The following is a 27,631-nucleotide window of genomic DNA, read 5'->3' as shown; positions in this document are numbered from 1 at the left end:
TGCCCAGAAGAGTCATGAGGTGACAAGTCTGATGGTGGCTCAATTCTTCTTAGTCCCTCCTAGGTAACAGAGAAGGAGATGGAAAGCCAGCATGGTTTTATACCAGTACTGGGGGCAGAGATGTGCTGGCCAGATTGGTAACTGCTCCTACTATGGGGAGTAAGCGGTATAGAAGGTAGGGGAGGATTAAGAGATATTTTTCTTTGCTAAAGGTCATGGAGTTTTTAGTGTCTTGTGACATATTTTCAGTTGGGAGGATGCTCTTTTGTGGATTTAGTCCATTAATGTCTGTCTTATTCCTACATGGGCTAGATGTCAGCCTGATACAATGGGAGTGTAGAGAGCATAAGGCTGGTTTACAGCTTTCACCAGGCTTATTAGACTGTTGAAGAGATAGGGCTAAATATGCAAAAAGGCTAGCAATGATATTAGCAGAGAATAATGTGATTGCATGCTTAGTAAGTACTGAGCACTCTTTTGTTTTGCATGTGTGCATTCATTTAACCTTCCCCAAGTGAGGTATGGTTATGACCTCCACTTGCCGTGGATGAGGAATTGAGGTTTGGAGAAGTGCACCAGGTTACTCAGGGTGGCAGGGCCAGTGTATGTGATTGATCTAGTTTCTTGAGCTCCATAGCCTGATCTTCCAGCTACAACAGATTTAGCTATCTTTTTGGTTTTCAGTTGGCTGCTAGGTTTCTAAGGCCTTGGAGAATCTGGAGAATTCGGGAAAGGGGCAGGATTATCCTAAGAGATACTCAGAAAGCTTCTGAAGGCACTGGTCATTCTTGGCAAGGCATGTTACAACTCTAGGTGGACTACTTGGTCTCTCTCTGTGGGTCGCTTTCTCAGCAAGAAAACAGTAACCTAGGCACGGAGGTAGTCATTGCCAAGCCCCAAAGCCATGTGGCTTCTTGCTTGGTGGCAAGGTAAGCTTCCTGGAGAAGGAGGCTCCTGTTGCCTCAGGCTCATTTCAGGGTCATGGCAGCACTGGGCCTGGTTCTTCACAACTATGGGTTTCACAGGGACCTGAGCCCTTTGCTCTATAGATTTTTCTGGAAATGTAAAATTCCTTTACTCAACCTCAAGGTCATGTAGAAATGGAAATGGTCAATTTACTATTTAACTGCTAACTTATTTTTGTCCTTACATTTTTCTTATTCTAATCTTCCAACAAAATTCGATTAGCTCACTTTTTCTACTTAAAATCCTTCAGGATGAGCAGACTTAGAGAGGTTATTTATTGTAGAAATTAAAAAATATTTTTCTATGAATCTGAATTTTTGAAATAGACACATTTATTATTTTAAATAATTTGGATTAGAGTATATATGTTGTTTCAGAATTTAACTTGTTTTCTAATAAATAAGCTGTGAACATTTTCCTGGTCCTTAAATATTCTTCAAAAGTATGATTTTTTTAAAATGGTAGGGTGCTATGGAATGTCATTTTTCTGTGATTAAATAATGTTGTGACCATCCTGTAAATATACCTCGCAGACTGTTTTCCTGAAGAGGAGTCTTAGGACTGAAATGCTGGGGCTGGAGGGCCTGAATGTTTTGGGAAATTATTTTCAAATGGCTCTCCAGAATGGTTTACCAAGTTTCTCTCTCTCCAGCAGTGCACGTGTGCCTTTTTTCTCCACGGTATCATCTAATCTAGAGACTATTGCTGTCCTTTCTTTGCCAACTTGAGAGATGAGAATTTTTATCTTGTCTTCATTTGCATTTCTTTGACATTGAACACTTGAAATTTTTATTTCTTATTTTCCCTCTCATGTCTTCACACCCACTATGCTCCCTCCTCCATTGTTGGCACCCAATATTGTGCAGGTAATAAGTAAGCAAAGAGAAGTGTCTCAGTTGATCACTAGACAGACTTGTCCATGGTGTGTGTTTGCATCTGTGTGCGTGTGTGTGTGTGTATGTGTGTGTGTGGTGTGTGAAATAAGTGAGGTGAAGCTGGGAGTCCAGGAGGCTCACCTGAGAATGTGAACTGTAATACAGTCACTAGATGAACCTTTATTCATCATTTGCTGCTGACAAGGCCTGTCCTTAGAGACACAGTCTGCTTTGGTTTGGAGTCCTGCTACTGAGGGGCTGGAAGTCGTAGCTTAGCTGCTGGGCATCTGCATGGCATGCGTGTCCTGGGTTGGATCCCCAGTACCAACAGAAAAACAAAACAACAACCAACAAGCCAAAACACAAAACAAAGCTGAAGGGCCAGCTCAGTGGTAGAGCTCTTGCCTAACAAGTGTGAGGCCCTGGGATCCGTCTCCAGTACTGCCCCAAACAATCAAGCAAAGCAAACAACCACCCCTCACCCGACCAACCAATGACAAGGGCTATAGCAACAGCTGCTGCTCAAAGTGTAGTCTGGGGCCCAGCACATCAGTCCCCTGGAGGCCTGTGGGAGGTGGGATTTCAGGCACCACAGATTCCACATACTTTAATTCCTGGGCTTTTCATAGCCCTGGTAAAATGAAAGAAGACTGGAGCCTCTGGTCTGAAGCCTCATCTTCTGGGTCATTTGTATGCCATTTCAGCCTGACTTTCATGCGAGTGCTTCTGACACTAGGTAGCACACAAGTGAGTGTGCTTTGGAGTCAGCCCCTTGCCCTGTCCACACCCCCAATCAGTCACAATAATATCTCAGAGAAGCTAATGCGTAATGTCACCATGCCAGAAACTGTTAACTACACTTCTACAGGTGTCACACATGGGTTGCTTTTCCTGAATTGTGAACTTTTTTAGGTTCTTCTCCCCCCGTCTCGTCCTTCTTGTGTTTTCTTGCTCACTCAGGCAGTTTTAAAGAAGCCCTGCCTTCTCCCTGCAAACCTGCCTCATGGACCCCCACCTTGTGCATGGGTGGCCTGTGGAAAGCCAGGGAAATCCCCTCCACCGGGTTCCTGTCATCTTTGCACACAGGAGACCACGACTAAAGTGAGAAGTGCTCCATAAGGCGAGGATGAATAATCTGTGGCAAAGATGCCAGTGAAACCATCCCCAGGAGGCTCCCACGCTGCGCTCTAATTCTTAAATCCTTGGACTCATAAATGAAAATCTGAGCCTACTCCTGTCTTGAGGGAGAATTATCTAGAGCAGCTGAAAAACACCTCCCTGGGCTCTCTCTCTCCTACTCTTCCTGCTCATGGTCCTGCTCTCTGCCAGGTGTGCGAGGTCTTTGATGGATGGCTTCTCTCCTTCTCCTTTGTCCTTTTCATCCCCCTCATCCTCTCTGGCAGGGGTGGGGTAGGTCTGCAGAAGCAGTGCACTCCTGTGGGGCAGCCCCAGCCATGACATCCTGAGAAAGGACCCTGCCTTGCAGCAGGCTGATTCATGGCCGTGACCTACCCTGGCCTTGTTTTTTGCTCATTGTCCTCCTAAAAACAAACTTGCACCACACAGCATGTTTTTTGAGTTACCAGAATGGATGACACCATGTATGACTACTCTGTTTTGCTGAGTGGAGCCTCACCTTCTTGGAAGCTGCTGGGGCTTCCTGGAGGAGCCGGGTTCTCACTCCTGACTAATCTTCTAGAGGCACAGAGCAGAGCTCCACTGGGGCCATTTCCTGGATGTGAGCTTCCCCCACTGTTTCTGCCTGGCCTTACCTTCTGTCAGCTGGGCTTGCTGCTGAATGATCTTATCTATCATACTCTGCATAGACAGATGTTCCCTCGATGGTGGGCCTCTGTCTTACCACGGTGTTGTCATTCACCTGAGTAGGGTTCAGAAGGAAGCAGTTTCTTATGTGATGGCAGGAAAAGCACACCCAACCCTCTGGGCAGTGTCACCATCTGTAGCCACAATGAGAACCTGTGAGACCCTGTGGTGCATTTGTCTCAGTCACATGCAATTGCAGGGCAACCAGGGACCTCCAAGACTGGTGGAAACACTCTTCCTCTAGGTCAAGACCCTCATTACTCAATGTGACTTCCAAAGCAGAATGGGAGCAATGAAAGAACAAAACCCTGTTCTCCCTTGACCCTGGAAGAAGTCCACTGATGTCGAAGAGAGGCTCTTGTCATCAAGGAACTCTCAACTTGCTTGTTTGAATAATAATAAAGAAAATATCAGCAGGACACAGGGCTCAGCAAATGGCAATAGAAAATCCCTTTGATGAGGGCAATGAGGGAGGACTTCTCAGAATTTTGGAATGGCATGCCCATAGATGGCAGACATTTCAGACAATGAGGCAGACAGGATATCATTTCTGGGGCTGGGACTCTACTTGGCATGTTAGTGTTTAGGAAAATCGTGGTGCCAGGAGCACATGTGGACTAGGAAGGAGGGATTCAGTTAGAGAGGCGTAAGAGAATGGGTCTCAGCATGAGACCTCAGAGCATTGGTCTCAGCATTGGGCCCATGTGGCCTTTCAGAATGAGGCAATTTGGCTTTCCCATTTGTTGGAGTTCTTTGAAATAAGCTGAAATACAGACACTTCTCTGCTTTCAGGAAAAGAAAGGGATGAGATGGTGCTTTTCCCTTTTGCATAAAATAAGCATGCCAAAGCTGTGGATTCCTGAAAGATCTCAGATTGTTTTTTCTTGCCTAATAATTGACTTTTACAACTCCTGGAGTAGAGAACGCTCTTCTCTTCATTCTGGTGCCAGGAGCACTGTAGATGCATCACTCTTCCTATCTGGTCTTATCAGGGAACTCCATTCAGACAAAACCAACTGACAGAAGGTGTCAGGAGGGGAGGCGATGATCTGGTAGAGAATTAGGAGTTCCACTGGCAGTTCCGCTAGAGCAGTGGCCAGGTAGGAGCAGCTCCTAGATGGACCATCCTTCTTCCTATTTTTATGACATTCTCTTCAAGTACAGATTCTTTTTCTACTAGTTATATACCTAGTGGGGGAAACCAAGGACAAAAAGGAAATAGAGATGGCCTGAGGGGAGTCTTCAGTGAATCATCTTCTTGTTACCATCTCCCACTTTGCTCACAGTCCTGGCTTCAGGATAACAAACTCCCTCTGCCTCTGGGTCTCCTAGAAGTAACTACTGACTCTTGTATATCACAAAGGACCCTGTGGGGCCACCCCAAAATTCTACCAAATATTCATTGAGGCAGCCTGTCAACTTAGGCTCTGGCTACCAGGGAGATGTGAACTGTTGTGCCCACCACTCTGTTTTCTTCTCCAAAATATTTTTGGAGAAATATGTACATATGGATGTAAATTTGTACATTTTTAAAAGATTCAGATCCCAGTTATCTTCCAGTAGTGATGTACAAATTTATTAATGCTACATGTCACTTTTTTAGTTTCCAAACAACAACAGCTAAACATTTTTGGTTTAGTATTTGAAATATTTTAGTGCAGTAAAAAGGACATTTAATTTTTGACCACATAAAATTAGTTTTGGTCCTGTCTCTGTCACTTGCTAGATGTGACTATGAGTCACTTGCTCAGTTTTTGGTCTTTAAGGGAAGATACTGAAATCCAGCTCATAGATTTGTGGTACAGTTTAATAGGGTTGTTACATGATCAGTGGTTAGAGCATAGTAGACACCCAATGGGAGACAGTTTGAATCTCTATTTTTTCTTGGCATAAGCAGCAGTTCTCCTGAGTGCAAAGAAAGACCACAAGAAGTGGAAAGAAGCAAGTTTACTCCCATATAGAAGCCACACCTTGCAATTTCTCCATTTGACATCATTGCATGTGAACCTCTACTATGACAGTCACACTTCAGTAGAGGTTTTCATAATCAGTCTGGAAGAATATAATCCAATTTTAGAGGAGGACTTTTTCCTTGAGGAAAGTTGACTCTATATTTCCAAATGCTGGTAATTAATAATAGTAGAGAACTGGATACAAATGATTTTTGTGGAAGACACATATGAGTGTATTGTTCTTTTAAGATACCCATGGTCTCTAAATGTGATTTTGGAGCTGGGGGCAGTAATACAATAGAAGAGATATGCTCACTTTATTTACTTTCTTTTTCTTCCAAACTCAGTTTAAATACAAGATAAGGTGTTAAAACAAGTTTAAATTTAATGAACGTTGACATATAACAGAAGGTAGTTGTAAGCAAGAGATGAAAAAATTATTCTTAAAATTTTAAGATGATGTGGTCCGAATGTTTGGCTTCAACACCATCACCATCTTTTAAGTTACATCATTTGATCTGATTTTTCTAACGATGAGTTATCATAGTTCAGTGTGGTGTTGAGTGATTTCATAAATCATATTCATGATCTGTTTGTTCCCTCTGTTCTTCCCAAGAATGTGGCTTTGATGAATAAACAAGTTATAATGTGCTTGCTTCCATCACATGTACATCCAAAGTTATAAAATCACAATGTTACACAAGCTCAGAGTTGCACCGTAGAGATTGTGCTGGCTTAAATGAAATTGGTCTGTCAGCCCTCATAATACTAGACTGAGAGTTCAGAGAAGTCTCTCAAATGTGGTGATTCTGTAACTTCCTTTTTGAAACATATTTTGTCTTGTTTCTGCTTAATGAGGTAGAGAAAGCAGGCCTTGGGGTCCTTCTCAGGGTATATGTGGGGGCTGTGCAGCTGCAGCTGCTGTGACCCTAGCTTGTGGTTAAAGGGTACTGAAAAGCAGGTGTTGGATGGATGCATTTTATGCCCAGGTATGATTGGTCACTGCTCACAAGTAGACATCTTATTAAAGTCAAAACCCAGAGTAAGGGCAATAGTTACCCTTTTTAAAATCACAGGAAAATCAGATCATCAGAAAAGCAGCCACATCTACTTTAGTCAGAGGGAAAAGGAGACCTCTGGCAGCTTGCATCTGCTTTCCTGTTCAGTCCTGCAGTGCTGGAAAAGGCTCAGACTGGCTCACCAGAGCCAATTGTGTGTTTCTCTCTCCAGCCCCAAGTCTATGACATCATGTTGGTAACTTGAAATTGGCCATTGTGGGAGTAATTTACACCACAGAAATTGGCAGATGTAGCAAATTTGCAACTCAATGGTGAATTTTATAGTTTCCTTTGAGGAAAGTAAGTAGAAATAATTATTTTATTGATAATTAAATAGAAGTTCTTAAGTAAATTAAAGTGCTCAAAATGGTAACTAGATGCCTGGCAGATAATCAAGTCAATTATCTGGTAATTTATATGCCAAATGTAGTAATTTATACCCCAATTCATACACATATCTATATATGTAACATATATAAATTGGACTACCCAGTTCTTTCCCTAAAAACCAGCATATAGCTGACAAATTAGTACCTCTCTGGTACTTATTTTAAATACTGTAGCACACTCATTCACAAGTCAGCAGACACACATAATTAAGGCTCTGTAGTACTTATAAAAATATATGAACCAAGAAGAAAATATGAATCAGGAAACTAAGTATCCATCTGAGCAAGCTTGCCTTACTTTTTGAAAATCTACCTAACACAAGAATTTTCAAAGCAATATTTTTAAGCTTCTTTAACAAATCTAGTCGTAAAAACAGTAAAACCCAAACCCAAATGGGAGCGTCTCCATCACATTATATGTAGCTTCTCATCATCAGTTCTACCAAGTATTGTTGTTTGAATCACTGGGTCGGTTAGGAGCTATCTTTGGAAAAAATAATTTTTATCTTTTAATTCACATGTAATTTACTTTGGGATAAGAGCAGATATTCTGTTAATTTATAAAAATACAGCTACTGCCATCAGAATGGGAAGCATCCTACTTGTAAATCGAGACAATCCATAGATGAATAGTGTTGGCTTGGACTATATAAAAGATCAAGGATAAATAAAATTCTTGTTCAACAGCCTGGGGAAGAAGGACTCTTGCTACTATTGCTGGGCACATGAATCTAAGGATAGTCGATTTCTCCCATTGTTTATTCATCAGATCAACAAACATTTATTATACATTTCCATGTCAGCGTATATTGCTTTCATTATCTTACAAATTCAAACCCCTGAGACTATAAGAAGAGGCCCCCCAGAAGACAGGGTGGGTTAATCAGCCACTGGTTGCTGGGAGCACTCAAGGTCTCCTAATTGCCTCTGGTTCCCTTGTGCCCATGGCCCTGACACACTGGACCATACTACCCTCTCTTCCTGCCAACATAGCAGTGATTGGGTATCCGCAGGTATTCCTGCCTTTGTTCATTCAAATCAACTTAACAGTCCTGTGCCTGCTCTGAGTAAGGTGGTGAGGCAGTGAATGGCAGGGAACTTCATTTATCTGGGAAGTTCAGCTTGTGGTTATGGTGGGTGGGCAGCTTTGGGTATAGAACAGTCATTCTCATAATCAACTCCCTGTTTTTTTTCAGCTGGGACTGATACCATATTGCTTTATCTGGGAAACATTTGTTCCCTGGGATTGATAACCAAATGCCAAATGTTTTCTTTGATATAAGGAGGCTGGTTCATAATGGGATAGGGAGAGGGAGCATGGGAGGAGTAGATGAACTCTAGATAGGGCAGAGGGGTTGGAAGGGAAGAGAGGGGGCATGGGGTTATTAATGATGGTGGAATGTGATGATCATTATTATCCAAAGTACGGGTATGAAGACATGAATTGGTGTGAATATACTATGTGTACAACCAGAGATATGAAAAATTGTGCTTTATATGTATAATAAGAATCATAATGCATTACACTGTCATATATAAATTAAAAAATGAATAAATTTTAAAAATTATTCTTGCCCATTGAGAGGTACTGCAAGAAATAGCAGGCTAGGAACAATGTTATGTATAGTCTTTGACAGACTCCTTGAGTCACCAACTCCTTATTTTCTCTATGAGAATCATCATTCTAATGTTCAATAGAGAAAAAAGACTTTTGGAGGGGACAGGAGGTTATTGTTGTTTGTAAAATCAGGGACTGTCCACAAGACTTCTGAGGAAATGGAAAGGAGTTAGGATCAGTAAGGGAAGGCCAGGACTCAGAGTCCGGGGACATGAAGAGTGTTCCTGATGAAGTGCTAAAGGATGGTTGTCATTTGCATTGGATACCCATTTTTCAGCTTCCATTTGGTTATTTAAAAATACCAGAATGGGCCAAACTGGGTGGATTCTCAAATCAGATTCCTTCTGAGAATGGAAGTTGGCAGATGGTCTAGTTTGGGATATGGACCAGCACTCCACGTGGGGAAACAGTATCACTCACTTTTTTTTTCCATTAAAACTCTACATTCTGGCCATTTACATGGGTTTTCTTCTCCTTTTCTCCGTCTCCCTTTGTATCTGGTATGTCTCCCTTTGATTCTTCTTTCCCAGGCGTGTTTGATAACTGCTCCCACACAGTCAATGATAAGGGATGGGCCCTGGGGATCCGTACAGGGAAGGACAAGGGAAGGCGAGACGCTCGCTTCTTCTTCTCCCTCCGCACTGATCGTGTGAAGAAAGCCACCATCGTGACTGGCCACAAACGCTACCAACCAGGTACATGGACACATGTGGCAGCCACTTACGACGGACAGCGCATGGCCCTGTATGTGGATGGCACCCGGGTGGCTAGTAGTCTAGATCAGTCTGGACCCCTGAACAGCCCCTTCATGGCTTCTTGCCGCTCCCTGCTCCTGGGGGGAGACAGCTCTGAGGACGGGCACTATTTCCGTGGATACCTGGGCACTCTGGTCTTCTGGGCAACTGCCCTGGCACAAAGTCGCCTACAGCACAGTCCACAGCATCCCAGTGGGGTGGAGGAGTTGACCACCCTAATCCTGACGGCCAGTTTTGATCCTCTGAAGGAACAGTGGGTCCCCTTTAGGGATGAGAAATATCCCCGCCTGGAGGTTCTCCAGGGCCACCAGCCAGAGCCTGAGCTCATGTCACCGTTGCAGCCCCCACTCTGTGGGCAAACTGTGTGTGACAATGTGGAACTGATCTCCCAGTACAACAGACACTGGCCCCTTCGGGGAGAGAAGGTGATCCGCTATCAGGTGGTGAACATCTGTGATGATGAAGGTGGGCATCCCATTGTGAGCGAGGAGCAGATCCGCAGGCAGCAAGAGGCTCTGACTGAGGCCTTCAGCCGCTACAACATCAGCTGGCAGCTGAGCATCCACCAGGTCCACAACTCCACCCTGCGCCACCGGGCTGTGCTTGTGAACTGTGAGCCCAGCAAGATTGGCAACGACCATTGCGACCCTGAGTGTGAGCATCCGCTTACCGGCTATGATGGAGGTGACTGCCGCCTACAGGGCCGCTGCTATTCCTGGAACCGCAGGGACGGGCTCTGTCACGTGGAATGCAACAACATGCTGAACGACTTTGATGATGGGGACTGCTGTGACCCCGAGGTGACTGACGTTCGCAAGACCTGCTTCGACCCTGACTCACCCCACAGGTAAGGAAGTGGGCTTGGGTGTCCTTTGTATGGAGGGCGTTTCCAACATTGTTCTGCCCTTTGGCTTCACACTTTTTTTTTTTTTTTTTGGTACTGGCGATTAAACCCAGGGGCCCTTTACCACTGAGCCATGTCCCAGCATTTTTCTTTTTCTTTTTTGAGACAGGGTATGGATAAGTTGTTTAGGGTCTCACTAAGCCACTCTTTCATACTTTATTGGGCTTTTAGGAAGGACTAGGTGTCATGTTAGGCAATTAGCGCCACAGAAGACAAGGGACAGTCTTCACAGAACTCAGGATCTGTGGAGCAGACAACTGTGTAGCATGTACCTGAGGCACAGGGGAGTGGAAGGACTCGCTGTACCTGACCAGGCCAGGATCTCAAGGAGAACAAACACTGCAGGTCGTGATAGCAACCAGTCAATGCACTCCCATAGGCGGTTCTTCCTGTGGTCACAGGGTCTTACGAAAGTCAGACAAATCCACGGAAACATCTCACAACTGCTTGGTCTTTGGTGAAGTTTGAGCAGTTCAGTGCATTCATGGGCACAAGTGTACTTTACACCTGGCCTCAGGTTCCCAAAGTCTTCTACTGTTCCCTAGTAATTTCCATTTGCCATGTGGCATCTACAGGGGTCTTTTGTAGAGGGAAAATCAGATCCTGTAATTCCCCTTCTGACTTTTTCCTCACTGCACTTAATACCTAAATCCTCCTCTGGCTCACAGATCCTGCTGCGATCGGGCCCTTTCTACATGGCCAGCTTCTTCCTCTCTATCACTTTCTTTGCCCACATGGCACAGCCTTGCTGGCTGTTCTGTTCTGTTCAATAGATGAATCTTCTTCCCACCCCCAAGGCTTTACCTTGACTATTCTTTTTGGAATTCTCTTTTCCTTGATCTTCCCTTGGTGGGTTCTCTCTCATCATTCTAATATCTACCTGATCTACCTTCTACCTCCTGGGGTAGCCTTTCCCAACCCCCCAGTCTAAAGCAGCTATCCAATCATTTTTTGTGGGGGGGTTACCAGGGATCGAACTCAGGGGCACTTGATCACTGAGCCACAATCCCAGTCCTATTTTGTATTTTACTTAGAGACAGGTCCTCACTGAGTTGCTTATCATCTAATTTTTTTTTAAAGAGAGAGTGAGAGAGGAGAGAGAGGAGAGAGAGAATTTTTAATATTTATTTTTTAGTTCTCGGTGGACACAACATCTTTGTTTGTATGTGGTGCTGAGGATCGAACCCAGGCCGCAGGGATGCGAGGCGAGCGCGCTACCGCTTGAGCCACATCCCCAGCCCCTTATCATCTAATTTTAACCACCTGCCCAACACCACTTCAGATGTTTTTTCTATGCAATCATGTGTTTTTCTGTCTTTCCTATTTGGATTGCTGATTCCATGAGAACAGGGGCCTTGTCTGTATTGTCTCTATGTTCCCAGTGCCTTGAACAGCCACCAATGTGGAATTATTTGTCTCATGTTTATTTTGATGAATGAATGCATCAGATGTGTCTTCTGTTCTGAGACAGAAATAGATAAAAAGCTTCTCATTTGGTGTCTGATCCAGAGGCAGGGCGGGGGGGGGGGTGTTGGAGAGAGGTTGGAAAGGAGGGAGTTAGGCAGTAAACCTGTTAATCTGTCTATGTGGACAAGGCGTCCCTAGTACAACTGGTACCTTTGTTGGAATTATGAAAAGGCACACCTAAGCTAATGTGTAAGGCTGGCAGGTGGCAGGAGGACTGGCTCACAGCTCCCAGGGCCTGAATGGCTGCCTTTCTGTTGGACATGATTTGTTCAGTAGTTCATGGTGTCTGTATCCACGGGCAGTCCTCCTGCTGTCAGTTAATACTAACAGACTGGCCTGTGGCTCAGGCACATGGTATTGAGGACAGAGTGTAAGATTTGGAATCAAGGAACACAGTTAAATCCTAGAGCCCTTGCTACTGAACTGGTATGCAAGTTACAAAGTCACTTTCTGAAATTCAGGAGAGTTGCCTGCAAAATGGGGGTGACTACAGTCATACTTTGTATTGCTATTTATCTTAAGTTGTTTTGTGAATCAAATGAAATAAAGCACAGGGAAGTTGTACCTCTAAAATTTTCAATGTACACAAATAACATTAGTTAGTATTGTTAGAACTGACAGATGGAAAGTCTTTGGTTACATAATAATAATGCATAGGGAATTGATTACATTACCAGAAATAGTTGCTTAAGAAAATTCTCTTTGGGTTTGGGTTTTAGATTTTGATAATCTTGAGCTTAAGTTAAACCTCACCAATAGCAGTGGTTGACAAGTCTTAGGATCCCCAGGAAGATAGGAAAATTGGGCCTGTTCCCAGTTTTCCCCCAGCTCATTATAACAACCAGTATAATGTCCACCAGTATAAGGAAACACCTGAGATAATCCCCTTCTAAGGAGAAAAGGTTTGCTTTGACTCATTGTTCTGGAGGTTACAGTCCAAGATTAGGTGGCCTTATCACTTGGGGCCCCCTACAAAGACATATCATTGAAGGACTGTGTGTGCCTGAGCAAACTGCTCACCTCATAAAGCAGTAACCAACAAAGGAAGAAGAAGAGACCAGGCACTCACAATCCCCTTTGAGGGCATACCTGCAATGGCCCCCAGACCTTCCACTAGGCCCTGCCTTCAAAGGTTCCACCACATCCCAATAGCACCACCCTTGGGATCAAACCTTTAACATAAGGACCTCTGGGGACATCCATCCAGGCCACAGCAGTCTTTCAGGGTACGCAGACATCATTTTCCTCAGGGTGGCCCTTTCCCTCTGCATTGTCCTTATCTGAGTGTTTACAATTCACTCCCCTCACTGCCTCTGAGTTGCCATGAGGGCTCATCCCATTCTATCTGTAAAGCCAGAAGGCTTGTCAACATTTCTTCATAGAAACTTTAGTATCCTGACACAGAATATCTGCTTTGTGGAATTAAAGAAAATATTTATATGATTTATTTTTGGTGGTACTGGGAATTGATTGAACCCAGGACCTTGCACACGTTAAGCATATGCTGTACCACTGAGCTATACTCCCAGTCCTAAATATTTATGTTTTGAGTGTTAAAAATATTAATAGCAGAGTAATAAATGCTTATGGTTAAAAATATCAAGTTGTACCTAAAGATTTATGAAGAACAAGAGACTCCTGCCTGATTCTCCCCCATTCTTTTCCACTCTCTAGCCTTGATCTCATAGGTAGGCAAATATAATTCTTTTACCTATCTCTTCTGTTGGTTACCTACATATCTCCAAATATATTTATAATGTTTAATTCATCAATATTAAAAATTGACTTGATCTTATGATACAGATGAGACCAACTCTCTTAAATTGTCTCTCTCTTTCCATCTTTCCAATCAAATTATTTTTTTACTTTTAGTTGAGTCAGTATAGTCATCCATTGGTATCCCTAGGGAATTGGTTCCAGGACACGGGAATCTGCAGATACTCAATTCCCCTATACAAAAGGCATAGTATTTGTGTATAATATACTCATATCTCTAGATTACTTTTAATACCTGATACCATGCAAATGCCATATAAATGATTTATTATATCTGTTGTAAGAATAATGACAGGAGAAAAGTTTATACATATTCAGTGCAGATGCAACTTTTTCTCTACTATTTTTGATCCACTCTTGATTGAATCCACAGGTGTGGAACCCCTGGACATGGAGGGATGACTGTATGTGTATTAACATTACAGCAGTGATCTAGAACAAAATGTCACCCTGTTTTCATTCTTGCACAACCTCTTCCCATCCCCTATCCTATACGTGTGTCTCTTCTCCCTTCTTTCTTCTTTTCTTTCCTTCTTCCTTTTCTCCTTCCTTATTTTAGTCTTCCTTGATACCCTCAATTGTTTCCAAATGCTTTATCACACAATCTAATTGTATCTTTTTTTTATACCAGGAATTAAATTCAGGGGCACTAGATCACTGAGCCACATCCCCAGCCCTATTTTTGAATTTTATTTAGAGACAGGTCTCACTAAGTTGCTTAGGGCCTCACCATTTCTAAGGCTGGCTTTGAACTCTTGATCTTCCTGTCTTAGCCTCCTGAGCCACTGGGGTATAGGCTTGCCTGGCAGGTTTTTTTTTTTTTTTTTAACACACTTACCTGAAGCTTTCCCTTCTAGATCTTCTATTTTCTTTTTCTAATATTGATTGGCCAGTTATCTTTAGGTAGGCTGCATACTTGTTCTGGGACTTCACTAATTTTTTGAAATACAGCCAATGTGTCCTGAATTACATGAATTTCTCTGAATTTACTACTTTATTTTACTGGAAAATACCCTATGTAACTTTCTAAGAAAAGATGTTTTGGGCAAACTTCTCTGAAAATGACTTATCAAGAGTGTTTTTATTCTGCCTTTACAAAAAACTGATAATTGGTCTTTGTATAACATTCTGATTTAAAAAACATTTTTTCCCAAATATTAAAGAAATTAATTTCCTCTAGAATCTAATCTGATAATTTATTATTTGGTCTTTTAAAACATGTATTCACACATTTTTCCATTTTGGAATCTTAAATATTATCCTTAGCCTCTTACTTTAGGGATCCCATTATAACTTTTCTAAGGGCTAACCTTTTTCTCTTCTATGAGCACTCAGTGTGTTTCTTCAGTTTGGACAACTGTGACCCTTATCTCTGAAAATTTTTCTTAATTCATTACTTTGATATTTTTTAATTCTGTTTTCTTTGTTCTATATTTTCTCCTTGAGACACCTGGGAATGAATCTCCTGAATTAATTACCTTACTTTTTTCTCTCATGTTCTATCCTTTCTTATTTTGTTCCATTTTTTTATATTTCCTTGATTTTGTTTTCCAATTATTTTATTTATTGTTAAAGATATATGCAAAAATATATAAATATATACACATATATGTGAATAGTTATATTTACATGTAAATGTGTATATGTAAATTTTTTGACAGTTCTGGGTATAGAACCCAGGACTTCGTGCATATTACACAAGTGTTCCACCACTGATATGTACTCCAGTTCACAAACCTTTTAAAGACATGATTTATCTTTTGATTTTTTTTTTTTTTAGTATTAGTCTATTTTTATTTGAATGATGCGAACTTTTGTGAGGATAAAAATAATACTAAAAAATTTTCCTACCTACCTTTCAGCCTGGTAAACCATGAACCATGTCTAGTGTGGTTCACAGAACCACAGCTTTAAATATCTATTTATAATAATTCAAGAAAGAAAAATATCTATAAACTCCTATTTTGGAAGAAGTCTGAAGGTAGAAAGATGGTAGAGGGGAGAGGTTTTTTTCCTCCACTCCCTCATATTCATTTTGTGTATGAATTTCCTCCCTCTTCTGCCATACATTGTTTGTGTTGAATTTTTATTATTAAAAATGTTTTTTATGGCTCTCACTGGCAAATGAGAAGAATATTTTAAAAATTCTTATTTAAAAAGTTCCTATGATGTACTAGATATGGTACGCTAAACAGAGGGACAAATAGAATATATGAAAGGTAACTGCTGATAACTTCAAGGAAGGGTTTAGGATCTGAAATCTCTGGATTTTAATCCAGGCTGGGGCATGAGAAGCAGAATGTAGATTATGGTCTGCTGTTCTGAGCCATGCTTGGATTATTCAAAAGGACTTTGGATTCATGGAGACATAGAAATCTGGATTTCTATGAGGTCCTTAGGGCATGGTGGAATTAATGGTCATCTCTGGACTAAATTACCCATATATAGCATCCTTATTATTACAATTAAGTCACAGAGTTTAAATTCACAGTTCTATTATACTGTTACTCTGAAGGGATCCAACTTCAACAAATGCTTTGCCTGATATTTATTGAGTAGACAGAGTGTGCCAGCACAGAGTCCTTCACAGTTCAGTGAAGTGTAGGAAATGAGGTAGGAAGTGGGGTCAGACCGATAGATAGATAGCTAACCTGCATTAGTAATTGATGTCGATGTGCAAATATTTTCTTCACTTTTCAAATCCTACTCAACCTTCCTAATGGCTCCTGGTGAGAAACTAGAAATCTAGTCCAAAGAGGTTCCTCCCTTAAGGCTCTGAAAGAAGGGGAGAGTTTAAGGAATCCAGCATTGAACATCTGTAACCCAGATGGGCCTATCAAACACAGTATTTATCAGTCTTGGGACCAGTCAGAGGAGATATGAATTATAGATACATTACCCAGACAGAAGGACTTGGCTTGAGGTTGGGAGGGCTACATAAGCCAGATGTCTATTTCTACATACCAGTTACCCTGAGAGAGAGGGGAGGGGAGTGTGTGTCAGTCATAGGAGTTGAAGGAAGGAAGGGGATTGAGGGTTCACTTAGGTAAAATCACAAATATCATTGACCGTTTCCTGTGGTGCATCTCAGGGAGACAAGACAAGTGAATTTCTGTGCTGTAAGGTGAACTTGGCTTCCCTGACTTACAGGCCTCACCTTCATTTGATCGTTGTATTTCCATTATTTTTCTATTTAAAACAAGGACTCAGAGTTAAAGTACTTGGTGCTGCATGCCCTTTCCATCCATTGCTTTCTCTCCTTTTCATCAGAGTTCAGCTGTGTATTCAACTAAGTCTGGAACTGTGTGTCTCACTCTGTCTTTGTATTTCTGAGTCTCAGATTTTATAATATTTCTGATGAAGAAAAAAAAATCACCAGATTAAAACAAATTCAAACGTTTACTTTCTGAAGCCTGTGGTGGCTAACATCTCTGTATGTTGACAGTACCCTGTCTGGTCCCTGAGTGTTTTTGCTGGGGATTCAAGCAACACAGAGGATGCTAGCAAATGGCACACTTCTCTCTGAAGAAGACCTTAGGAGGAAGACTGGGAGGTGCCCGGCAGGGGCAAGAGAGAGTGGTACTTGCAGTTGTACTCAAGGAGAGCTCTTCTTGGGACATGAGGATTGATGCATGTGGCATCAAAGGGAACAGATGGAGAAACTGGTGATGCACAGACCTAGCTGCTCAGGATTAACTGTGCTCTGTTCTCCCACACTTGGTGGCTATGGAGCCAAAGGAACCGAATGGTCAGGCTGGGCCCCTGCAGTGATGGGTCTGTTAAACATCAGCCAGGCTTCATTATAGCTTTCTTTTGAAGTCAAGATTCAAAGTTCCCTGAAGCCAAAAAAAAAAAAAAAACAAAAACAAAAAACAAAAAAAAAACATGCATGGGGAAAATAAGTGTAAGGGGTAGAAGAGGGCAGGGTGAAAAGAAATGGAGGGGAAACTAAACCTGAACAGCAACATAATCTCCCAATCCCCCCATTTCAGTGTGCTGGAAGTATGCAGATTCTAAAGCGACACGTCTTAATTTCTCTTATGTCACCTGGCAAAGAGGATAGGAAGGAAGAAATGAGAAGACTGATAGATAAGCTCAGAAGGTTTACCTAATCCCAGAAGCATCTCTTGTTTATTTTCCTCCAGGCCAATTTCTCCACAGTTCCAATAGGCACCATCTTAGAGTGCAAATGAAATTTAATTTTTCTGTTCACCTGGCTATGTGTACTTTTTTCTCCAGGTGAGTGGGGAGAGGCTGTTTTTCTCCTTTTTGTGTTTATTTCCTGGCCAAATATACAGACTTGTGAGAGAGTCATGTGGTCTGTCTGGTTACAAACATTTCCTCTTAGAAAATTTTTAGGAGAGACCCTAATCTCCAACCACATTCAGTTATTCAAGGTGGCTAGGCACTTTACTTCGAGCTTGGCTGTTAGCCCTGATCCCCTGGTCAGCTGTCAGCCTGTCTCAATTGATTTCACTTAGGGATCCCTTCCTGGAACTTAACCTAGGAATCTGAAAGACAACTGCACAGTTACAAATGTTTTCCTTTTCTCCCTCTTCCTGAGAACCTTGTTAGTGAGTTATCATAGTGCCTGAAGAAATGGAGGGGAAACTAAACCTAAAAATCTGGTTTTCTGGGGCTTCCCCTAATCCACAGCCTCATTCTCTTGATGTCAGAGCATAGGCTGGATGGTGGAGGAGCATAGAGTGGTATGGGCATCCTTATCAGAGTTGTATGGGTGTCTTATCAGAGCACCACACCCTGGAGAAATCTGCCGACTATTTTTGAGTTTCCTAAAGTTCAAGTTTTCTCTCCCTTCTCTTCTACTGCTCTAATAGCCATGGACCTGATTTCCAAAGCTCAGCAATCTAATAACTAACTCCTACTTGTCCTTCAAGTCTGTCAGAATGAAATTTCCTCTTTCCTAGGAACATTCCTTCATCCTAAAATATGGCTATAGTCCCTCACTTCAGATCCACTAGGTGCCACTACCCTGCTCTTGGCCTTGCCGTCTCTCACCTGGGTCATCGCAACTGCCTCATGAGCAGTCATGATTTTTGCACTTGCACTCCCACCCAGTCTGTTTTTAACACAACAACCAAAGTAATCTTATTAGAGTGTAACTCAGACCCAGTCAGAGGCAATGAATTGCATGGGTTCTACAGACCTACCCAGCCCAGCACCAGAGACTTCTGTGGCTTCATCTCTTGCCACTCTGTTCTGCTTTACCAGATTCCAGCCACACTGGCCTTGACTTGTCAGACATGCATGACCTTTCCAGTGGCTCTTGGCTGGAATGCTCGTCCTTCCAGATTTCTGTACAGTCGGCTTTCCCACTTCCTTCTGGGCATTTTTCAAAGTGACCTCGTAAGGGAGGCTTTCCCTGTGACCCCATCTAAAATTCCACACACTCCCTTGACTTTTAATGTTCTTTCCTGTTTTATTTTTCTTTTTAGAATTCATCACCACCAGGCTACTTTGTTTATTTCCCTTAATGTCAATCTTCATTGGAATGTAACAAAGAAAGGGTTTTTGAGTGTTTGAGTTACTATCACATCTAAGCACCTAGAACAGAAAAAGGAAGACTAAATATTCAATAAATAACTTGAATGAAGGCATAGAGTTCCTCCTCCAGTACAGTGGTTGGCAAACTACGGCCAGGAGATGAAATTTGGCCCACTATGTTCTCCTAAATAAAATGTTATTGGAACAGCCACAGCCACTTGTTTGCATAATTGTCTATTGCTACTGTCACATGGCAGAACTACATAGTTAACACAAATACTGCATGGCCCACAGAGTCTAAAATATTTACCATCTAGGCCTTTACAGAAACATTTGTCTACTGCTTCCCTGGTGCACATATATATTAATATACTGTAATCATCCTTTGTCACTCCTCTCTTTATGCAAGAATTCAGATTCTCTGTTCATGGTTCTTGGAACACAGCAAGTGCTCAATTAACTTAGTAAAAATGGCCTAACATATTAATGGAAAATCAGTGATGAAGGACAACTGACAATGTTAGGCAAAGGCTTAAGGAGGGTAGAAACTTAAAGGCATAGAAACCTCTCTGTATTGAAAGAAGAAGGGTGTCCGGAACCTCCATTGGTAATCTTTTGTTCTGATCTATCACTGTTGCCACATTCGAAAGTAGGGAAGGTAGTTGGAGATGCCTGTGGAGGCGAGCGTGTTAGAGTAGCACTAAGCCCTTGGGTCCTTTACTTAACTTTTGAGTAGCTGCGCTCCAGATGGCTCTAAAAGAATGAAAAATGAAGTGAGTTTTGATGAGCAGAGAAGTAGTCCAGTACAATAGCCAGGAAGCAAAAATGAATTCTCCTTACCTGGGGAGACAGTGAGTGAAAACGCAGACCCCCAAAAAGAGATCAGATGGTCTCTACAATGATGTCACAGGTTAGCCAAGACTCTTATCAAACATTTTTGTTAGGCTTTTGCAGTTGTAAAGAAGAGAGACCACAACTGGGCATGGTGGCAAACACCTGTAATCCCAGAGGCTGGGGAGTCTCAGGCAAGAGGATGCAAGTTCAAAGCCAGTGTCAGCAATTTAGTGAATCCCTATACAACTTGGTGATACTCTGTTGCAAAATAAAAAATAAGAAGGACTGGGGATATGGTTCAATCCTCATTTCCAAACAAACAGACAAACAAACAAACAAAATAAACAAAAAAATAAGAAACTGCTGAAGTTACCTAAAAAAAAAAAAAAAAAAAAAGACATACAGGATGCCAGTGGAGTCAGAAGGCTGCCCATGACAGGCAGGTTCTGGAACTCTGTTTCTCTACACCTTAATGCTCTATACCACTCGGATTTTGATAGCCAGCTACTTGGCCACTCATAGTTTCTATTGCCTCAGAGCTTCTAAAACATTGCTTCAGCTTCCTGTGGCTCCTAGATTTTTATCTCATTGAGTCCTTTTCTGCAGATTCATATTCTACTGGTAATTGCTGCAGTCTCTTGCAATATCTTGGTTCGAATTCAGTGAACTGTCAATGGGAATTTACCAAACTCATCATTATGTGTGAGGTCAGAAGCCAGAAACTGTCTGTGGCCCAAAACAGGCTGGCTGGGAAGGGATTCAGGGCAACTCCTTATCTCAGCTGGTATAGCACTCTGAGGAGAGTGAGCTGGTTTATCATATTTTCTTCTTGGAGATTAAACTCTAGATAAGCATACTTTATTGACATTTAACCTTGATATTCCTGGTCATATAAAGTCTCAGGAATTTTCATTTCAGTTATATTCCTGGAATTCCATGATTTGGAATTTAAAAGCACTTGGGTCATAGTAAGATAGTAAGTGCATTTTGCACTGGTTACTTTATTCAATCTCACAGGAGTTTGAGAAGTAAATGTTTTTATCTTCTACATTTTATATGTGAGAAAGCTGATTTAGTTAGTCAGATAATAATCAGTGGCAGGACAGAGATTAAGCTCTGACTGCAGAGTCTGTGTCCCACATCTTGTGTCAGATATATATCTCATGTCTCCAGCAAAATACTTAATTGAGGGAAACTATAAATATTTGTTGATTTTAATTATATGGTGATTGTTTCAAAGAATATGTACTTGAAGATATGAGGGAAGGAAGATATGAGATTACTATTTAAATTAAGGACTTCATATAGGTAGTGGGTTCCCCATCATGTGCAGGAAGAGAGCAGGAGGAAGAGTTGCTTGGGCAAAGGACAAGATGTGACACAAGGTATGCACTGTCACATGCAGATCTATGAAGACTACTGTTAGAATAACCACTGGAAGGAAGTTCCCCAGACAACAGTAAGAAGGAGAGAAACTAGAAAAATTATATTAGGACAATAGTCATCAAATGTTTGGTTAAGGGTGAAGAGTCAGCAGTTGGTAGTCAAAGATGTACAGAGAGATGTATCTTTGTTTGAAAAAAAATATATATATATATATAATCAGTTTAAATAGCTACTCTCTTTAGATTTTCCTTCCGAGATAAATTTTCTTATTCCTGAAAAATATCTTTTAAAATTTCATTTATTAAATGTTTATTTGTCATATGCTTTTCTTTTTCATCTCTATAGATGTCTTTACTGTGCCAAGCTTCTTAGAAGATACCTGTGTTGGGTGTATAGTTTTAGAATGACTGTTTTTTTCTCTCAACACTTTCTCTCACCAAGAAATATTGCTTTCTGTTTTCATTAACTCTGCTGAAAATTCAGCTAATCATCCTGCCTTTGTATTTATTTGGCTTTTTTTTTTTTTTTGCTGTTTTTGAGATCTTCTTTCTGTCTATGGTGTTCTACAATTTCACTCTGTTATGTTTGGTGTGATTTTTCTTTCTTAGTGTAGTTGAGATTTATTGTCCTTACCTAATGTGAGTATTCATGTCCTCATCAATTCTGGGACACAATGAGTCTTATCTGTTCAAGTATATCTCTCTGATCTTTCTGCTATCTTCTTCTGGATTTCCTATTAAATATTAATTATTCCCTTTTCTTTGCCCTCTACATCTTTTGATAACTCTTTGATTTTTTAATATCTTTGCTATTCAAAGTTGCATTTGAGTAACTATTTTTGAGTTTATTTCACAGTTGATTCTTTCTTCAGGTTTGGTTAACTTGCTCTTATAACCCACCAATAAATTTTTATTAGTATAGTATTTATCTCCATAGATTATATTTGGTTCTTTTCCTTGTTTATTTAGTCATTTTTATTAATTCTATTATTAATCCATATCATGGATATGCTCTTTTATTTTTAAAAACACATGAATGTGATGGACACACAAACTTACACATGAGATACAATTGCATAGAACTCAACATGTACACAGGAGTGTGAGAAAACCTGGGTACAGCTAAACAAGATGAGTGGGTTGTGCAATGTAGATATCCTGGTTGAGAAACTGCATTATAGTTTTGTAAGATGCATTATTGAGGGAAACTGGATAAAGTGTATGCATAATTGCTCTGCAATGTCTCTTTCTAGTACATGTGAATCTACAAATTGACTCAGAAGAAAAGGCTCAACTAAAACATATTAAGCCCATCTTCTATATTTTACAACAGTTGGTCTGATTCTGTTATTCATATCTTCTGGCTCTTCCTCATGGTGTCTTATTTCTTCATGTATATTTTATGATTTATTATTATTTTTTCAATACTGGAAATGAACTCAGGGACACTCTTTCACTGAGCAACATACCCAGGCCTTTTAATTTTTATTTTGATACAGGCTATTACTAAGATGCAGAGGCTGGCCTTGAACTTGAGATCCTCCTGCTTCAGTCTCCTGAGTAGCTGGGATTGCAGTTGTGTGCCACATTGCCCAGCTATGCTTTATGCTTTTTGATTGTTAACCCATATTCCTTACAAGTTTTCCTGTTCATTTTCTTCTGGGTATAAATTGAAGATATGCTCATTTACTTTTGGCAATTGCTTATAGCACTAGCAACATGAAACCACTTCATTATTAGCATGAAGGTGTTTTTTAGACCATGGATTATTAGAATTGGGGGTACAAATTATGCCAATTCTCAAGGAAAGTTTTACCCATATGTTTTGTATTAAGGCCAAGGAATGAAAGAATTTTTTGTTCTTAATAAAGTTAAAGTTTTAATTTTTACCATTTTGATACTTATAGACAGTGTAGTCCTTGGGTGCTCTGATTTTATACAAGTCTCTCTTTTCGAATTCCCTAACTTGAATGGGCCTTAAAGTTTGATTTCTATTCAAGATGCTCATGAAGCCATAAAACTGAAGTTTATGAACACCAAGAATGAGCATATCCCTCAGGGTAGCCAGTGTCTTCAAGAAATGTTTACTTTTCTGTATTCCTGTTTTTACTTTGTATGTGGACTCTGAATATATCCTTCAGTTTCCTCCCAGATTGGCAATGCATGTAAAATTTATTTTTGTATTTTATTAATTGGTTTTTGCTATTTTCAGTGGCAAGATGATCAGAGCTTCATAACATCTTATGCCAGAAAAGGATGTCTTAAGTCATTGAGTATTTTGGATTCTCTAGAAAACAAATGTAGAGGGAGCATGCAGAATGAATATTATGGACCAGGGAGGCTGGAGGCAGGGAAATGTTGGTAAACTCCTAAGCAGGAGAGAGTAGGTTAAAATTGCTTAGGGAGATCATTGTGCCAGAGTGGAAAGAACTAGGAAAGTAGAAGCAAGGAGAATTAGATTCTAATCCTTGCTCTGATCTGGTCACATTATTGAATCATTTGCTTAGTCATATTCACATTCATTCACAGTCAAAAAAATTCATTGAGTGTCTGTTCTAGACCAGGTACCTTTTGAGGCCTATAGGTATGGTGATGAAAAAGAAATTTTTCCCTCCCCTCCTGGAGCTTACAATCTAATGTGAGAAGACCAGCAATCCACAAATAAACAAGAGAATGCTTGATTTATATATCATGGTAGGTGCTGTAGGGAGACATCCAGCAGCACCCGGGATCCAGAGTATTTGGAGGAAGCGATAAAAGGGTATCCACAGAGTGCCTTACTGAAAAGACGTATTAGAGCAGGTATGTGGAGGAATTAAGGCACTGGAATCTAGGAGATTGATTCCTAGCATTGGGAGCAGCAGGGAATGTGCATGGTGGATTAAGAAGGAAAGGAGCAGAGATGAGCTGCTAGGAGAGATCACAGAGAGCCCAGGAGGCTGTAGCACAGTTTTTCTCTCTGGGAGCTGGCAAGCATTAGCAGGGCTTGAACGTCAGAGCAACAAAACAGTAGAATGATATTGTTGGAGGATCCGCAAAGAAGTGCCTGACTGCAAACTCAAAGCCATATTGCAAAATGCAAATGAGAAATGATGACTCAAAATGATTCATAAATTGAAACTATTTCTTAAGGGACAGTGTTTGGTGAGACATTGCCTTGGATTCAGTGGTGAGATGGAAGAGATGGTAGGTGTCCTCAAGGAGATGTCAAAGAGGTGACTGCAAAATAAAAGTGAAAAAGGTGTTCATTTCAGTTTGGAATTCATAGGGAAGGGTTGATTAGTATTCATCATGAAATGAGGCCCATAGGGAGCCTCTGCCTGGTCTTTCCTCAGAGGCCTCTTTCATATGGGTATAAAAATGCAAAGCTGAGTATAATGAACATCTCCTTTCTACTGTGCTTTCAAAAGGATTTGCTGTTCAGGAAAGCCTGTATCTCCTAGCAGGTAACTCTGAGTTTCCTAATGAATTTTGGAAAGCTTTAGGACGATGGAGGCCATAGCATTGAGAATTAAGACAGAGGTAAGGACTCAAAATTATTTTAAAAGGATTGAGTGCTGGGCTGAGCTCAACACCCTGGATACTTACATGATGAACTTAGAGTTTAGTATATAAAGCATTAGTAAACCAAGAGGATATACAGTGTTTGTAAACCAAGCTGGTGGAGACTGTGTTTGCTGTCATGGGTGTCAGGGGGCCATAAGCTTAATAGGAATCAAAAGCATAATGAGGCCACTAAAAATATGCCAGCTATCTGGGATTCTGCTGAAAAAGTATAAAGCATCCAGATCACTGCAAGAGAAGTATCTGGAGACACAGATCTGGTCAGACTGTCTGGAGTCTGTGCTCAGCTCTGGGAAGCTCCAGGTTTGGGAGAGTGGTAATGGTCAGGATGACAAAGTGACCCTGCTCTTGTCAGCTGTGCAGTATTACTTCTTACTTGGTTGAGGAGCCAGTATGAAGGGCACAGGGACCTCTTTTGCATTTGATTCCCTCTACCCATTCTTTTTCACTCATTAATTTATTCAGTTCATAGCAAACATTGATTGAATGTGTATTATGGTTTAGACACAGTAGTGGACACTAGGGATGTGATCCTTACCCTCATTTATGTGGGAGAGAGGCACATATGCATATAATTGCAGTATAGAGGAGAATAAAATCAAGAGCTATCTCTAATCATCTCTGGACTCCTAAATCTGAATTTCTAAGGTAACTAACCAACTTGTCTTTTTATTTCTAGTATCCTTTCACCCTAGCCCAAAATTAACTCTGATTTAATTTTCTATCATCTGATTGATCACTCTCAGAATCATTTACATGTTCCATGCTTCCAAACTGGAGGGACTCAATATGGGGAAGTTGTTCTTGAAAGATAAGTAGCAGAGGCCAGACAGGAGAGTTTATTAAGTGGAAAAGTACAGTCAACAGAGAATTGGCACCTGGCATATGGTGTAAGATTTGGAATAAATGACCATAGTAATAACTGCCACTTATTCAGACTAATCATAACTATAAATTAGGAAAACATTGTGGGGCATTCACAGGGCAACATTAGGACAACTATTCAAACTGACTCCCTGTGAAGCTTCATATTTTCAGCTAAATTTGTTTTATAATTGTACCTGACTATTCTGTTCATTAATTTGGTCTACTTTTTCCATAAATTTTAATAAAATGGAAGCAAGTCATTGTCCCTAGTCCTGTCATTCTGGTACCTTTTTGCACTTCCAAAGAAGTAAATAGATAAAATCACATTTTTTACTTTCTAAGTAGCCTAAGGTAGCTGTAGGTCACCTATCTTTACAGATCTTGGGGAGCAATCCCAGCATCTGTATGCAAGCGATGTGATGGACCATCTTATTTCAAGATGTGAACATTACTAAACCTTAAGTTCTAAGGAATCTTTTCCCAAGGCTTACTCCTTTGTCTTCTAGGTTTTACTTTCTTATATATTAGGACTTTATTTCTACTTATTTCTGGCTGCAGAAATCCATATACATTTTGCATCTATATTTCTAAATGAAGGGTCTCCAAAGAAATTTTTATTCATTTGTTTAGGTGCTAGTTAATACCACGCCTTACCGCAGATAGGGCTTGATGGATTTATATTTTCACATGAAGCAACATTTAAAATAATAAATATGGGTAAGAAAAAAATCAGACAGATAAGAAAAGTATGAATTCAATGGTGACTTTGTTATGCTAAATGATTGCATATGTATTAGAGTGCCAGATTTAGGTCACATATTTAGCTCTGACTTTACCAAAATCAATACAGAGGGAGATAGTTAGATTGTTCACCCTACTTCTAAGATGAATACAAAGCTGCTCAAGAGAACACTTGGCACGAGTAATTCCACTGGATAGAAATTTCTCCTAGGAACCACATACAGAGGAAACTATGGGGTACAATGAACAGCAGTTTGAACAAAACTCTTATGCAAAAATCTAATATTCTGTTAAAGAGTCAGTCTGGTGTTGCTTGTAAGCACAAGTAAAACAACACTTTATGTACTCAGTTTCAACCTTTAGAGAGTTGATGGAATACTTTTATCCTGGAACAGGTTTTGGTTTTTTTTTTGTTTGTTTCTTTTTTTTTTTTTTTTTTTTTGTAACAGGGATTAAACTCAGGGGCACTCAACCACTGAGCCACATCCCCATCCTATTTTGTATTTTATTTAGAGACAGGGTCTCATTGAATTGCTGAGCGCCTCACTATTGCTGAGGCTGGCTTTGAACTCGTGATCCTTCTGCCTCAGCCTCTCAAGCCAATGGGATTACAGGTGTGCACTACCGTGCCCGGGTATCCTGGAACAGTTTTAAGGAAGAATAATTAGAGAGTAGGCTACCTATGGAGAGAAGGGTGGAAGGGACTCAAAACTCAAGCTCCGGGTATGAACTGAAGGAAGCCCATGTTCTTTCAGAACCAGGGGGAAGGACAAGAGGATGGACATAGAAGCATGAGCTCCAGGCAGGCATGGAGCTTGATCTTCCTGATAAAGAAGGAAGCAGCTAGCAGGGAAGGGGCTGGAGGGAGGTGGAGATTGTTCCTAATTAGTCTTCTTGTACTCAAGTGACTGATATGAAAGAAAGTGATTCAGAAAACAGCTGCTGCAAATCTGTAAGGAGATTCAGTCCAGGTAAATTTGGGAATATATAATAAGCCTACTTAGATTCAGAGCCATTAAATGTCACAGATGGACTTTGGAGATGATATAGTTCAACTTTTCATTCCATGTTATGAATGAGGAAGCTTGTCTCCAGACAGAGCTAGCCCCACTTGTTTCCTCAGTGTCCCTAAACACTCAAGGTATTAGACA

At 40.8% G+C, this 27,631-nt stretch overlaps 1 protein-coding gene across 2 annotated transcripts in view; it reads left to right on the top strand.

Moving 5' to 3' along the window:
* The window catches only part of PAPPA2 (pappalysin 2), a 245,141-nt gene that overhangs the window by 19,035 nt on the left and 198,475 nt on the right, over positions 1-27,631 (top strand). For both annotated transcript variants that reach the window (XM_081299707.1, XM_081299708.1), the window contains one exon: positions 9,213-10,284. In XM_081299707.1, coding sequence (XP_081155833.1) covers positions 9,213-10,284 — 1,072 coding nt within the window. The remainder of the gene's footprint in view (positions 1-9,212; positions 10,285-27,631) is intronic.

Source organism: Spermophilus citellus, assembly GCF_964194105.1.
Source record: "Spermophilus citellus genome assembly, chromosome: 6".
In the NCBI taxonomy this organism is placed as follows: domain Eukaryota; kingdom Metazoa; phylum Chordata; class Mammalia; order Rodentia; family Sciuridae; genus Spermophilus; species Spermophilus citellus.
This window is presented reverse-complemented; position numbering and strand designations above follow the sequence as displayed.